General features: G+C 34.5%; 1 protein-coding gene across 5 annotated transcripts in view; it reads right to left on the reverse strand.

Moving 5' to 3' along the window:
* LOC108739386 (Kv channel-interacting protein 1) overlaps positions 1-16,922 on the reverse strand; it is a 73,340-nt gene extending 56,418 nt beyond the window's left edge. The window contains exons 1-4 of one of the 5 annotated variants that reach the window (XM_025973070.1): positions 1,499-1,617; positions 1,182-1,438; positions 986-1,085; positions 825-896 (exon numbers count right to left, since the gene is read on the reverse strand). In XM_025973070.1, the coding sequence (XP_025828855.1) occupies positions 825-896; positions 986-1,085; positions 1,182-1,262 (253 nt within the window). In that variant the 5' untranslated portion in view covers positions 1,263-1,438; positions 1,499-1,617. Of the gene's footprint in view, positions 1-824; positions 897-985; positions 1,086-1,181; positions 1,618-4,141; positions 4,690-16,610 lie in introns of those variants that run through there. The other 4 variants (XM_025973069.1, XM_025973075.1, XM_025973071.1 and 1 more) reach the window with 4 other exon arrangements.
* Positions 16,923-17,129: the final 207 nt, after the last annotated feature.

A 17,129-nucleotide genomic window follows, 5' to 3' on the forward strand; every position in this document is an offset into this window, starting at 1 on the left:
GAGAACTAATTAGTTATTACTAGTCGAATAAAGCATCCCGAAATTGTTGGTACTTTTAGTAGATCAGTACGCTTCCAATACCTCTTTGTTAATTACTTTACGAAATTTTGAGCCGCTTTAATTTTTTAAACTCTACAATGTCATGACATCTACCGAACACTCGCCTTTACGAAGCTTCGGCAGTCGTGAGCGTGTTGTTGTACGCATATAGAGGAACAGCTTTCATAGTGTTTACTGAATAGACAGCAGATGTCGAGCCATGATATATTCCATTGATTTTGAAAAAGTTTGGATGGGCATAAACAAAAAAATAATGAAAGAATTTGTTTTAAGCTTTTATAAATAAAACCTGTGAACCGTGCATTTTTGATAGACAATAATTGTACGTACTGTTGAAATTAACCTTTTAGCATTTTATTAAACAATAAGAAATACAAAGACATAACGCCAGATTTTTAAATCTAAATGTAAAGGACTAACTTCTCTAGGAAAATAATTAGGACATCACATCGATACTTCTCTGCATAGATGCATACGCCAACTATTTGGTCAGCGCCCCTCCGATAAATTAGCCAAGCAGCGTATTTGATTTGCAAATATTGGCATTTCGAATTTAAAAATTAATTTTATTAAAATAAAATATATCCCATATTACTCGGAAATAACGTAGCTCTTTGTTAGTTGAAGAATTTTTAGAATCAGTTCAGCAGTTCCACAGATTATCTACTACCTACACACAAATAAACAAAAACAAAATTTACCTTTTTTGTAATATTAGTATGACAAAGATAAAAGCAGAAAGAATAAGTATGGAATTCACTTACTTATATAAAACTGTACCATAGGATCCGCATCTTCCACCAAGCACTTTTTACTAGGTGCTTCTTTTCTTCTAACTGAAAATAATTTTTCAAATGAAAAGATTTTTTTCTTTCTACATAAATAGTGCCACATTTAAATTTTCCTTGGATTATAGAATACTTACATTTTCTAAAGAAGGATATCACAGGCGATATTTTGGTTTCTTTTTTAATTGTTTCTTCACTAGTACAGTCATTATTGACAACTTCCAATTTTATTTCTTCCTACAACAAGAAAGATGGACACAATTAATGGATTTCCGAAGTACAAGGTATAGTCCAAAAGGTAACGACTAACAAAATTAACAATTTAAGCTCAACTAAAAGGAGTAGGGATTGAAAAAAGTACAAGCTGTCTTTGCTGCTTTGCTTGTACTTATCCATGTTTGTCACGTTTGTCATTATCAGTTGCGTCGACAAAATTCCTCATGTTATCATGATTGTCTTATGAAAATGATCTTTCCAAAGAGCACGGCTCTGTAAGGGTACGAAACATGGGCGGTGAGCGTAGCGAAAAAGGAAAAATTAGAGATTTCAAATATGGTGTATCAAGATGTGAAGAGCCAGTTGGACATACACTAGAAGCAGAAACAAAAGTGAAGAGAGACAGTTGAAGAAGAGAATACATTACTGTTTACAAATAGTTAGGGATGTGGGATATTCAAGTTTTCAGGAAATTAGAAGATTGGCTCTGGATGAGATGGAGTGGAAGTGTGTGTCCAAGTCTTCGGACAATGATGGTAAAAAATTGGATCTGTTTTCAAAGATAGGTACGTAACATTTTTGCTTTCCTTTACAGTTTCAATTTTGTTATCACAAGAGTAGGTACATTTTCAGAAAAATCTGGTCAGAATCTGTCCAGTTACTCATCTTCTCTTCTCCAACTTAAATGTGGCTCTGTTCTTTATACGCAACTGACGATTCCATCAGTAGACATAACTAAAAGAAAAACATGACGGTAAGGTTTTGATTAAAATCGACATTTTTACTACCACCGGCATGACCGCAAAAATGAATCATGGAGCATCTGACCGCTCTGTTTGTATATCCTGCCAGAAAATCAGTTGTAAACAGACAGTAAAACGACAATTAATTTACAAATAGCCATTGACGGCCGTTAAACGGTATAAGCGCATAAAAAACAAAAAGTTTTTACCGGATAACTTGTTATTGTTTCTCAAGCAACAATTGCTCCAGCTAGTCAAGTAGAATTGGCGTAGGTAGATCAATTTTTTAAAACAATTTAACAATTCAGAAACATTGAGCGGTGTATTAACTTCAATGAATTACTGCAGATAACACCACCTAACGTACAAGGCCTAGAAATTAAATATCGAAGTCATCGACATATCATCAATGAATCTAAAGTAGGGAGGCCGGTTTGCGGTGATTGTGTTCAAACATGCCAAACGTATCTTTCTGTTTTTATAAAAAATGACGTATGTCAACCCTGTTTATGCACTAAGCCCTTTTTTATACCTGAACAGAGACAAGCTAAATGACGTGACATTTTAGCACTTCTCCCTTGTACTCTAGGTGATGGTTCCCAAGCCTTCTGTGAGTCTACCTTTCGTTCAGTACTTCCTTGTTAGGAGTTTTCACGAATGTCTCGCAATCTAATTCGGTTATAATACATAGGCTATAGAAACATGCAAACCCGGTAGTAAGTCTGAAAACTGTAAAATGATCGAATGAGGCCAAAACCCCAGAACATCTTTTAAAACTGAAAATAACACTCATATACTGACATTCATCAAAAAAATGCTCGAACGAAGGTCATTATCATAGACAACTCTAAACGTATTGCGTTTGCCAAAAATGTTTAAAATAGTTGCTTTCCAAGGTTCCTTTTATCGAGTGTCGAGCAAACGAAATATTTACTTATATAAGTTAAAACATACCTAAGAAATTTACAAATATCATTTAGCAAAAAAATGCTGGAATTGCCAATTGGTTTCAGAACAGTTTAGAATTTATTCTGGATCTCTTCTCATTTTTTATACTTGGATACCTATCTATTAGTCAGTAGTTAGAAAACAGTAGACAACCGCCTCAATATTTTCTTATTGTATTGTTTTCTCATGCATTACATTGGTAGAGTACCTATGCACAGAAGGTAGTTGTCTAATTTTGTGCCAAAGGACTACAAACTGTTGCCATAAAAAAATACGACTTCGACGGACATCAAATCAGCTACATTTAATTTTTAATGAAACATATTTTTAAAGTGCAAAAAGACGCCTAATTTTAGATACTGGATTAGCTCAAAATAAATTTATAGTTTAAGGATACTTTTCCTAACTAATACTAATACCATCATTAAATGTTAACACTCGTTTTCATTTGCCAGACATAAAAAGGAAACCGATTGATCGTTATCATAGGGTCAGTCCCTAAACTAGTTGGACCCGCACCTCCACTCTTTCCTATCCTGAGTCTAACTAGAGCAACTCACATCCTTAAGTATTTATGAACAATAATCTAATGTAGATGTACTTCTACTCCTCTTAACCCCTGTTTATGCCTCTGATATGTCTCTAGCTACCCCTTCATGCCTGAAAAGGTGTCCTACCAACCTATCTTGCCTATTTCTTATTGATTTCTATAGCGTCTTCTGTATTCCTACTCTTTCTAACATCTCCTCATTTCTAACCTTCTCTATCCACGGAATCCACATCATTCGCCTGTAACACCACATTTCAAACATTGTAAAATTTCCTTTTCCGCCGCCCTCACCGTCCATGTTTTACACCCTTACAGAACCGCAGTACAGACAAAATAAATCATGTCACCAATGAAAACGCCGTGCAGGAAATCGCAGCAGTGAAACCTTTGAAAGAGAAATTCCTTCTTTTAAATAAGAAAAAGTTGTGATCGTTTCAACATGATGTGAATAATTCATTATAATCCTATTTTAGATAAATTCAATCACGGGAGTGTACAAGATACAGACTATTTTTGAAGATTTGATTCATTAAGACAGGGAATAAAGAACTAATTCGAAACATGACCTAAGCATGCGTTGAATCATGTCTTGAATTTTCAAAACCAAACACGTTTTTATTGTGTACTGCAGAGCAAGCTTTTTGATCTGTATGTAAAGGAAAAAATTAATAACAATATTGTATTTATTTCGGATTAAAGTGTAAGCCATTTCTCAAAAACAAAGTCAGCTGCTCTGGCGGAGGTTAGTTGCGCGTTACAAATTACAGATAATCTCACAAAATAGGCAGGCATTAAATAAAACGTAATGATTCGTATCAAATGGTATGTTTACTTACTGTAGCAGTTCTTGTACAACTGTCTGCAGTATTCATAATTCGGTCACATAATTTCGCACCACTATAAACACAACCCGAACCGAAACTAACCAATTCGCGCGCTCTTACAACTCTTACTGGCAATCAACCAAGTTACTCCAAAACGTCCGTAATTTATTACATATCGCGGCTCACATGTGGGAGCATTTAAAAAAAAACAAACATAACATTTAAGATTGTATCGTCAGTAGAACAGGCAGCATCGTTATCATTTGACGGACGCACGCTTGAAAGCAATGACGAGAGACGTGGACGAGGACGTTCAGCGTCGTCTTGCGTCGCTTCATTAGTGCTTTACATTGCATTGCATTAGTTACCACCACGCTTAGGTTGGTTATCTATTCCGAAAGTGACTTTTGTGTTTGAGGTATTTAAACGTTACACCAACTAGTGACGTCAGAACTTAAAGCTGTACCTTTGAGGTATATTTACGTTTAGTTGCTAATGAGTCCTAAGTATGAAAAACTAAAAAAACGAGTAACAAGTATTTTCGTAAAAGCATTTACAACAAGGTAAGTACGAAACTGTGGAACCAACATGTGCTTTAACCATCGTTATTTCCTAATCCTTATCTAAATGATCAGAGCCTCGACAAGAATTTCAAAAATTGGAAGTTATGTCTGTAAAATGTGATTGATGCCATGTTATATGCTTCATGCCTATTGCGTCTAGCATTTCTAACAACCGACTAAAAAATACGATTTTATTCTCATCTTACTGTATCGCCTTCATTTTTCGTTTGCTTCTTTTTCTAATTTGTCCAAAAACGATTTAAATTGTGACATCATTAATTTGTACACGATTGCAGAGTTACGGTATCTAATTAAGCGAAATGTGGGTTTTGGCCACATAAGTAAGCGCTCTGCAAATACATACACAACAATAGGCAATATGGACGTGTGTGCGTTTTAGTACGAGCTGAGTGTGGAGCTTGCACGTAGGTAGGTCGCGAACTGATGGACCACCGTAGCGGTACCGGAATGTCTGGCTGGGTTCTTTGATCCCAATCCGCAATACCAAAATATCCTTGTTTTAACTATTAACACGCATGTAATTATACAAGAAACATCCTGATAGGTGCCTACGGCTAAACATTTTACAGGATCGCACTCGTCTATTGTGGATAAAGATTACGCTGATTTAATTCTGTTTGAAGGGGATGCATTGTATCTCTTGGCCTTTACACCAAATAATCTACTTACTCCTATTTATATATTCATATATCAAATAAGTGACAGTGTGTCGCCGTTTACAGATGCTTTACTGTTAAATGTGATCCGAAGCCAATATAGGGACAAGTGAAAGCTTTATCAAAAGGTAGATTTTTGAATAACTTTACTTCTTATGCATACATATTTTTGTTGGAGCATTTCTAAAATTAGACGTAAAGTATGTTTATTTATTTTAATTACCTATACCGATATTGCAAATTTTTCACAACAAAAATAAATGAAAGCAAACCTAGGACCTATCCATATTTCTAATTTCAGTATCTTTTGGAGACACGATTAGGAACTGATTGGTCATTATTATAGAGCGCCATACAGCACATATCTACCAGTATTTCTCGAAACTATGTTAAGCAATCGAAAAAACTCAATCTTTTTCTTGCCTTCTTAAAGCTGGATCCTATTGGTACTATTAATATAAAACTATGTCACCACCTTACGTTAGTTGAAATTCATTTTGAGAATTCTAGTGAAGCCACGGTGTATAGCGCAGCAATTGCCAAGTTTTCTAATAAAAAGTATGGAAACTATGTGACTTCGTTATTTATATTCTACGACCAATTTCTCCCCAGATAATGAAAATTAGATAAACTACAAGACAGTTGTTCCCTATTATTATGCACTTATGTTGTGTTTATTTGTGGAGGAATAAAAGTTAAAAAAATAATGAATGATTCAACATTTCCATGTAGAAGAAATCATTTTATAGCAGAAGGGTAATTTTAGCAATGACCTTATTTCCGCCGTAGTATCTGCTATTAATGAACAGTGAAAGCCAATATACATGTATGTATGTATGTATGTATGTATACATATGTATAAGTGTTTGGCTGTTGTGGTATGTGTATGGAGGCATTATTGAAGGATAAATACGGCACCTCCTATGGAAAAGATGCAAAGACATCAACATTACACAGCTATTATTACATTCGTGTCTTGTGATTGCCGAAACATGTATTTGTTTGTACGTATACGGAGGTCGTTGGTTTTATTTTTAAAGTCTTAATTACCGGTAAATGTTGCATCTTCAAACAAAGAGAACGAGTTTTATAACCAGAGAAAACATCCTGAGCAGCTCTTTAAACAAATACACAAAAAGTGTTGGTGTGGAAAGCTGTTGGAAATCTATTTTTAAATTTTGAGAAATATTGGCTCCTGGAGGAGAGAAAGTGGAATATTACCGTGTAATACAATAAAGAAAGAATACATAAACATAATTTGGACTTACAAAATACATAGATATGTATTCGGTAACATCCAATTTGGCTAAAAGCCAATCAATAATAAAAAGTAAAATACTGTAAATGGAAGGACGTAAACTGCTCTGATATACAAAAACACTAATTTTCATCGTTTGCTTCAATTCTGTTTAGGTATTTGCTGTTTACTTATCGGAATAAAAATCTACAACCAATAGTCCAATAATACAAGTGTGAAATGCACTGTAAAATTGTCAAATAAAATGAAACACTTAAGGCATGGGTTAACCATGAGCATGCGTTGAAAATCCTAGTCCATTTTAGCGGTGGTAAAAACGGAAGAAAATGAAAGCATTCTTTATTTTTCCTCTCTTGGTGCATGTACTTATATTTTATCAGAGAACTCAAAGCGTCCTGAGTTATATGGGGCGTGTAAAGTCTACAACGGTGAGGTCCCACCTTTGTCCCATGCAAAAGAAGCTGACCACCAGTTTGGAAATCTCAAAATGCGCTCTAATAGGGATAGAAAAATTATTGAGTACGGTCCTTTACTCATCGTTGTTCTTTATGTGCAAATATAACCCAATTAAAAGGCCACCGAGTCATCCCGTCGCCGCCGTCGATCGTGCTCTGGTCCCAGTCTGTCTTTGCCTTAAGTCAAGCAAAATTGCTAATAAGTTAAGACGCTTAGCTTTTCATTAACTAACCGCGACCCGTTCGGAATCTAGCGTCAAATTACATGGACCAGTTATCGCGTTGACAGAACTGATGCCGCCGCCAAAACAACAACGGCGAGCCGCCTTTGATTCATGCAGCAAACAACACAACCAACAGCTCGATTTTTCTTTTTTCAACTCGTCCTTTTGCTGCCGTGGCCGAGTGGGAGGGCACCGGCGTTAACGAGCATTTGATTTATAAGGCGATGGAACGGTTCCCACAGAAGCCACCCTGTTATAAGCGCCGATTCAAAACTACGCTATTTCTACATTGATAACTTTCGTTCGTTGTACAGCACCTAATAACAAAATTTAACTGCCTCTTCTATATGCATATTCAACACTTATGGAGTGACTTGGTTGTTTTTTTTTGTCTAGCATATTTCTCAATGATTTTTAAATATTAAATTCTCATTGATACAGTCAATATGAGCACTATGAGGGATTATCAATTATCGAACAGCGTTTGAGGCAGTTTATTGTTTGAGCTCACACACTGAAACAAAATTCACGCTAGAAAAGTAAAGTTAATTATTGTCGTCCACGAGGGATGTTCCAGATAGTCCTTGAGGTTCTGTACGTTCCTACGTTTACTCGACACTACTTCTGGGATTCCCTGTATAGGTGTAAGAATTAGTTGCAACTAAGTTATTTTCGTTTTTTTTTTGTTATTTTCAATGCGACGGACGAAGATCAAAGCAGCGAAAAAAGCTCGGATACCGGCGAGCTGTGCCCGTTCCATTAGGCAAATGTCAAGCAAATGTTACAGCTTCTCAACACACTCGTCATAACTGTGAATTTTTAAGCACGAATTAATAGCACAGCTTCAAAACAAATTGAGTTTTAAACGGTTAGCCTTGGGCGATAAAAAATATTTATGCACATTTTGAGCAAGTTGTAAAACATTCGCAGCTCCTTTGAACGCAAGTTTCTCGGCATATTTTACATTTCGCCTTTAACAACTTAAAAGACGCCGGTTCACACATAAACATCTACTTTACTGCATATAAGCTTATTCACAACTGCTATAATTTAAACTACTGGAAGGTAATTGACTCCAATTTTACGACAAACTGACATTGGTAATTTAGACAAGACATTTACGACGCAGGCAGTGAAGTTTGGTGTGATTTGATTGCTGCCACAAATGATAATAAACGTAACGATTATGTTACTTTTTACTTATAACATACTGGCAACTAAAATGTACGCATCTGCTTCATTTACAACTTGCAAATCCAGATGTAAGTGAAATTTAAACTAACTGGCAGTATATCGCCATCTTTAGGCATTTGCCGCTAACTGCGACAGTTAAGAGTGTTTTAATGTTAATTTTATTATCTTTAAACAATCAGTATATTTAGTTAGTTCTACAAGGATAACGAACTGTTACACTTGATATTTAACGAAAGGACTTTGCTATTTCAATCTATTTGAATCAAAGTTTGCCTGAATCAATCAATGGAACATTTTAAAGATAGATAATTAAATTGCCGGGAGGCTAGTTTCTTATGTCTTTAGCCCAAACAAAAAGGAAAAGTCGTTTAAAATGTTATTTTTCTCAATATGTATTCAAAAGTTACATTATTACATTTATATATCAATTAACGACATGGGGACGAACGGTTCCATGGAATTCCTCCAAGTATCATAATCTTGAAAATAATAATGGAACATTTTCTCTTTAGCAGTATAAATGTGCAAGTGGTTGAAGTAACTTTTGACTATGGGAAGCAGTTGCTCGGATTGGCAAAAAGCACATTGAGCTTCCGAGGAATGTAGGCAGCGTTCTGTCGGATGGAAGTTGGATCAGTCGAACACACAGATCGTCAAAGTATATCACGTCACTGACGACATACCTGGCCTCCAGCGGAGGTATTTGTCCTGTATCCCTGTTAAACCATTCTTCTTCTTCTTCTTCTACATGCGTTACATGCAATGTCGATGAACAAAAACAGAGTTCGTTATGCCGCGACGGATTTGATTCAAGAATGGAAATGCTGCAGAGAAGCCTCTTGTTAACTTTTACATCAATTACGTCAAAAAAAAGCACTTAAATACAAGACATTTAAATCGTCTAACTCTATAATGTGGCTAGATTTCTAGTTCAGAGCCTCTATATAAGCCTAAACAGCTTAGGTATGCCTACACGTTTACTAAAACTTCGTCTGTTATAGGTAAGTGATAAGTACGTACAACGATATCATATGCTGAGCGTACGGAGAGCTACCTCTGTGAACGCAAGTACACTTGATTGCGTAACTTACATGGATCCAAACTTGTAATAAAAACTGATTGCAAACTTATTAAACCGGGAAAATTAATATTTGAACGGTTGTCACACGTGCGAATCAGGGTTCCTCCGTAACGCGGCCTAATTTAACGTAACGATTTCGGCAGCAGACGTTAAGCCACATCCTGTCTGCAATCCTAGGACGGCCGAATATTGACATTTAAACACTCTCGACACGTCAAGAGATGAGTGATTTTTGATGAAAAACTCCAATTTTTTATTTATCGTATCTATAATTAGATGTTTTAAATAAGTTACAATTACAGTTAGATGGAAAAAAACTTTCACTGATATTTACTTACCATTTGATACGTCTTTAACCTTATAAGGGCAGTATCAGCAGTAACAATTACACACTTTTGGTAGTTTATTAAAATTAATATAATTGAAAATATATCTAAATATAACGACTATTTATGGCTCATCGCCGATAGGTGGTGTAGCGAAGCAATTAAAGGAATTAGCCGATCGCGTACTCACATTGAAACAAACGAATGAAATGTATTTGTTTCTCGAAAGGATGTATTAATATTCAAAAATTATAAGCAACAGGAAATGCCAACCATTTCGTAGGTACAGATCATATCGGATATGAGCACTGATACTGTAGAAGGTACGGACATAATACGTACGTTTTCTGATTCTTTCGTTTTTTACAACTGTAATTTAATTATGTTTACAATAGGTAATAAATAACATTTTGACTAGGGCTTTTATACATACATACGTATGTTCTGTACTGACTTTGCATAAGGATGTCGAATTATTTATGTATAACACTTTGGGGAACATACGTATACAGAGATATGGGTATACACATACATATGTACATATTTTTTACTTATTACTTTTTTTATTATAGCGAAAATATAAAAATACACTTGTCATACCATAAAAAGTAAAAAAATCGAACAGATCCGTCTTTCCTTCCTTAGGAGTTATAATACTGGTACCCCAAATCCTATAAATTTGGTTAAAAGGCGTACCATTATCACACAGCTATATTAAATGCAATATTAGTGCATTAGCTAAAATCGTATTACCGTTCGTTTCACAGTTGTCCTAGTTATGTGCAATACTCGTAGATACTCATTCAACATGAAGGTACAGAGCTAACTCATTCGCTACAAGGTACAGGGAATCCTGATCACAATTAACGGTTTATTGCCAGTCCTATCTTTACCTAAACTTATTCTGAATGGGTCTGGGAAAAGACCCCCGTCGTTCCAAATTTCTATTGCGTTGATTTTTCTCTATCTCGATCGAAGAGAAGTTGACGCAGCAGTTTTTCTCATTCCTCTATGGACCGTTTGCTATTTGCGTATAATATGCGGATACGAATTTCAGATCGATATCTCATTTCGTCTCTAACACGTCTTTTTCTCGACTGTTGAACTAATTGATAAACAATTGTGCAGTTTATCAAGGAACGTTGCACTTTCATCAGCACATGCAGATATACATGTACAAATTTTAATTTGTAAATATTTACGACACATTACTTCAACGCTGCATTGTAATTTATTAAGGAAGTCTATGCATCTACATATGTACGTGGCACAGTTCATAAAGATTAGTGGTACTCACGAAGTTGATTTTAGCGCATACTAGTGACCTAGTTGTTACGCGTCTCATTCGGCAGCAAAAGGCGTCGATCGAGCGTCGTTTGGGACCTTATTAACAAACTATAATTAAGGCAGGCACGATGTAAGCAGGGAATTTTCTTTTTAAATAGCTTGTGACCTTCGTAGAATCGTTACACTATACATTCGTGCGTATACCTATACAGTACACACATTCGGTGCTACTATAATATGGACAAGGTTTTATATCTCTCGACGTCGCCTCCTACGCCGTCGATGTGAAGTTACGTAACTTGAAAACGGTTCGCGCCAGTTGGTGAGTAACCGAATGTTCGCTGGGTCGAAACTGCTCTGCGATTGACTGACTGTGACGTTATTTTGTTTCAACAACAAAACAACAGTAATAAGTATCGGCAAGTAAATTCTAATTCGAGAAATAAAAAAAAACACAAAATTTATTCGTCGGAAGAGGAGTAAACTCGGTCGCGATTGGAACAACCGAGAATCGCGTGGACGGTCAGGGCCACTTTCATTGATTCCCGTGTCACGGTAAGTTTATTTTGTTTGTGATAACCTGATGGCATTGTTTCACATGTGACTCCACTTCAAATATTGATACATATTTATGCATTCAAATTTTGTCAATGTTATGGTCCCCAGCCAGCGATAATCTACAATCGTCCTTGTCAGCTGGACGTTCATGAAATTAATCAATTTTTAAAGCAATATTAATAACATTGTGGTGATATGAAGTAACTATGTATATGTAAATAATAGTTATTAGGTACCAACATATATTAATTATCAGGAAAAATGTTGAAAGAATGACTACATTTCTCAATTTTAATCGTTCTTTTGGAGTTGACAATGAGTTCTGAGCGATGATCTGTATGTAGTTCTAGTTTATCGACAACCAATAAAGATGTGAGATTAAAATGTCGTAAATCATTTTGCATAGTTTGCCTTACTAAAGATAAATCACAGTTACTCAATAGAAATCATAATTATTTTATCGCAATTTTAGAACGAGATACAATTTCGGTTAATAAATTGAGAAGAAAGAGCGCTAAGAAAGTCAATAAGGAGCAGGAGAGGTAGGATCATAGGACACCTTCAGAAACATGAAGCTATGATGTTTACTATTAAAACTCTTTAGCAGCTTGACCTTATAGACCGCTGGGCTTTTGGGAAGCAGGTTATCTCGCGGGAAAGGGGTTTGTTCCTTTTTTCTGTTTGATATGATCTGACCATAACCGGGAGAAAAACGTAAAAATGCTCCCAATCGTGGTAATATTTACTCGTTGAATAGTTTTGCTTGTGATACGCATGTTTGCAATTCATTCACCTACGCTACGTCATTGTAGATTATACTTTTTCTGTATACGATACTAGATAGTAATTCAAGGTCGAAAGGTTATTAGAGAAATTTACTAGAACGCTATTAATACCACTACGAAATATAAGCTGACAACAATGATTCTATTTTATGACTCGCTTTTGTTTAGCGCAACAAAAGCAAACTGATTTTATTAGATTTTCACGAAATCGAGTAGTCCGTTTTAGTTGATTAATGACTCATACTAAAGATCCATTAAATTCGAATAAATCGATTCTTTCACTCCGCCTAGGCGCGCCTGAAAATAGTCCTGGGTTGAGGGTGCGTTTTATTAGCGGTTTTTGTATGTATAAATTAATAAAAATAATTTTTATTTTCGTTTCGCATTATCACTTTGAGAACAATAAAACATTATACTTACACAAAAGTTTAATTATTATTTCAACTTTTACATGGTATGAGGGCGTTGTATCATAATGTTCTCATTATAGGTACGTATTGTAATAATTTGTGAAAAATTCAAAAACAGCATCAAAATGAACAGTTTAAATACGTACTTATAGTATCTGCCTAAACTAAAGTGTGTAGATTGCACGTGTAGCTAAAACGTCAGAAAACTTTGTAATGATAAGTAAAAATTATGACTATACACAGATTTCAACTAGGAATTTTTCGTGCTTATCTGTAGTTTTCGCTTTCCTCATAATTGCTTAGTTATCGTGTACATATATGAAATGCTAATCCAAGTTAAAATAAACAAAATTCTTGTATGAAACAGAATCTGGAGCGATTCTGTTTCAAATTCGTTTCTAAACGGAGATAAAGCAAATGGAAATTATGATGTTAAATCAAAAGTTTGCTCCACCATCTTTTAATAAATCGACAGCCCAAAACAAGGTTTCATACATTTGCTGCACATTTTAGTTATACCTGTAAGTGAAATTAACGAAAGTTATATTTAGATCACGCTTACTAAAGTATTATTGAAACGTGATTAATGATTATGTCCACACAGTTACGTACTATTTACAGAGCAACCTTTCCATGCTTTAATTTTAACTTCATCAATGTTAGTACGCTAGTATGAGTCTCAATAAAGCGGCCGGGATTGAGTCTTATACGATAGTCACGCCGCATGGTGAGTTTCCTACACAGAAAAGTGCCACCGATTTATAATAGCAAAGGTCCATGAAGGTTACCATAAAACCTATCAGGTAATCGTAAATAATAGAGTTCTAAAACTTTAATTGTCCTTTTAATTTTCCCCAACTTTTCCTTTAATTCTTAATATATTCCTCGATATAGGATTATTTTGTTTACCCTTTTTTGATAATACGTATACAAGTCAAGACTATTATTATTTAAAAATGACCCTCGTAAAAGTTACACACACCTAGCTATTTACAATGCATTTGAATGTCTTGTATTGTATATATTGTATACCTAATAACCTTGATCTAGTTCCTTTATTGCGTTGAAATTGATTCGGCCAACTTCCACAAACAGGCACTATTGTTCGTAATCTAAGGATTTGCTAGTAACAATAAGGAAAAACTTGTTAAATGCATTTGGATACAAGTAATAAAATACTTTCAATACTCATCTTCGATAAACAGTAATATATTATTATAATAATAAACGATATAATCAGAAATAAAATTATCAGTCTATGGACTTTTGCATAAACAATAAATAGAATCATTGGATGAACTCGATATGAGAATTGACAAAATTATTCATATATATTATTGGTTTATATGGACGAAACTGTATAAAGTAATCATTAAGCAAAATTTTAACAAAATTATGTCGCCACGCTAAAACTGTTTTTGTAAAAGTTTTATTAAATGTCTTTGGTCGAGTACCTATTCGTTTGTTTATAATAAGTGTAAAATTATACAATGTCTACCTCTAGCGGGATAAAGCGTTTAATAAATAAACGACGCAGACTGATTGCGTTTACAATTAGTTTACTTCGTGTGGAACGAACTAGATGTCGCGTGAAGTTCTACTGAAAAATCGTTTTCCCAATTTCCGCAACGCAAATACTCAAACATAGGCATCCGCATTGTATTTTATTTATGAATTGTGCTTCATTATTATATGTGTCAATGAGAACAAGTGTAAATGTAAACGAAAAATAACTGCGATAGTGTGAATTACATAAACAAGCAAGTTCGTTTTATTAACCGTATAAAATACATTTTCTTAGATACCTACACAGTACTTTTCCAAAACAGGAGCATTCAACTCTAAACCGTTGCTTTATGTTAATTGCATAAAGCATTAACAATGCGTATTAATTAATTTTAATAACAGGTAACTTTTCAAAAGGATCAAAAGAAGAAAAACTTAACTTCATCATCATGATAAGGTCGTAAGTCACGCACCTCCACTTTTTCCTATTCTGACATGAGCTAATCTTCGCATTTCCCTAAGTCTAGAACATCCCACATCCTTAACTGTTTGTGAACAGTAACTAAATATGAGTTTATTTTTTACTCACTTAATAAAAGAATTGGGTACCTAATTAAAAAAACGGTGTTTTTATTTCTTTATTAAGAAATGTTTAAGAAAGCTCAAAGAAATTACCATGCCTGTAGGATTCTATTTTTGTAGGCTGTTTCAAAGAGTCCATCGTGAAATAGGTAATTAAGCAACGAGGAAATTCTAAAGGCCACACCACATAAAGGCGCGCAATACTCAAAATTATTTAGGTCAACCCCTGTTTATCTGTATGTAATTATCGATAGAAAAACATTGGTGTTGGTTTACTAAATAAGTCATTCTTTGTCTCCATCCTAGCTCTGATTCTACATTATAAAATTAAGAGAAATTTGCCATCGATTTAAAAAAATTGATAATAAGGAAAAGAAGTAACACCTAATGATTAGTAACAGAGTATCGTCCTTTTTAGAACGATTAAGAAATGCTTTACTTATGTGGTGGTAGTAGCTCATTTATGGAGTCTAAAACATCTCTTGTAATATTAGATGGAATATTAGTGCCTACCTACTTCAATTTACTTTTAATTGTTACTGTTCTGCATGAACTGCATTCCCGTATTAAACATTGTTATTTTATAAAAAGCAAACTATCACAATACAGAATATGAATGAAATATTTTATTTCTGTATCGATTTCCGTGATATCTTTGAGCATGCATGTAAACGTTTGTTTTATACCAGTAAAGGCATGTCAATGTTTTGTCTTCCTGATAGGTATAGTACGCCACATAAGTGGATACATAACAGAAACTGTCAGGCGTGAGCATGATCTTACAACACTATGCTTATCAACTTCACGGTGTTGTTAGCACATGTGTAACTAAGCAGTTTTATTTAATTTCGGTTCGTGTTACCTAGTCAAAATAGTAACTAATGTCCTCTCCACGTAGGTGGTGAAATAAAATTGAAGGTCTGCAGTTCCTGTCACATAAAGTTAGAATAATGCAGGTTACTCACCACAGTGTAAGATTAATCGTTGGTGATCTTATTAGTTCCAATAAGTATTGTCTATTGCATTTTTATGGGACCACTTTGTAAGCAACTGTTTTAAAATGCATTTTTTTCATATAAATCACATTCACAGACCTACACGCCGAAATTGTTAAACATTCACACATTGACGAACAATATTTATAAATATTTAATACGAACCGGCAAAGTTTTTGAATCATTTATTATGTGCCTCATTTACAGATTGATGCGATTTTGAATGAATAAACATCACAAAATTCCAATAATTAGCCAATCGTTTTTCCGTTTCTGAAATCTACCATCAGAAAAAAACAGAAATCCAGAGCGATCTAATCAGATCTTTGGATGTAATTAATTTCTGGTATCTACACTTCAGCTTGGCGAAAACTGCCAGTAAATTATATTATACCTTTATTTGATAATTTTTTAAGATTGCATAAGCAGCTTCGTCAGTTTTTCCTTATAAACGTTGGTAATATGTTGGAAATGTTAATGATCGGCCAGTAACTATTTAAATCCAAGCGTCCTTGCCCTTGACCGAAAGCAAAATGATTTCCTGTTATATTTACATTTATATAGATACATAGATACGTACTATTTGTATAAACAGCTGTTCGTGATCTTTTTGTTTATTGATATCTCTCTCTGTCGTACACAAACGTACTTGCACACACTCCCAGAACACAGAACGGAACGACCGGAATGTTAATCTCATTAATAGTTTACATGACTATAGACAAACGAAGCAACTGTTTGTCTACAAATGTTTGAAATATGTATAGCAACGCTCTTCAGGTTACAAATCATGTAGCCGAAAATCGTTTATAACGACACTGAACAACTGCAGGTGCTATAACCAATTACATGCACACCATCAGTTGCAACAAAAAAAAATAAGAAATTTATGGTTAAGAGAGCTTTTGTAAACAGTATATTGCTATAAACAATTACTTATGACTAATTTAGGTTAGGTTAGATTAGGTTATACATTTTAGTAATCCATTAGTACCATAAACCTATCAGATAGTTTGTGTTGCACCTATATCGTTGGTTTTGTGAAACGTTTTGAGAACAGTGGCTTTTTTAGTAAATCTTTCTAAAAGCGGTCCAAGGA

This window comes from Agrilus planipennis, unplaced genomic scaffold (genome assembly GCF_000699045.2).
Source record: "Agrilus planipennis isolate EAB-ADULT unplaced genomic scaffold, Apla_2.0 scaffold123, whole genome shotgun sequence".
NCBI lineage: Eukaryota > Metazoa > Arthropoda > Insecta > Coleoptera > Buprestidae > Agrilus > Agrilus planipennis.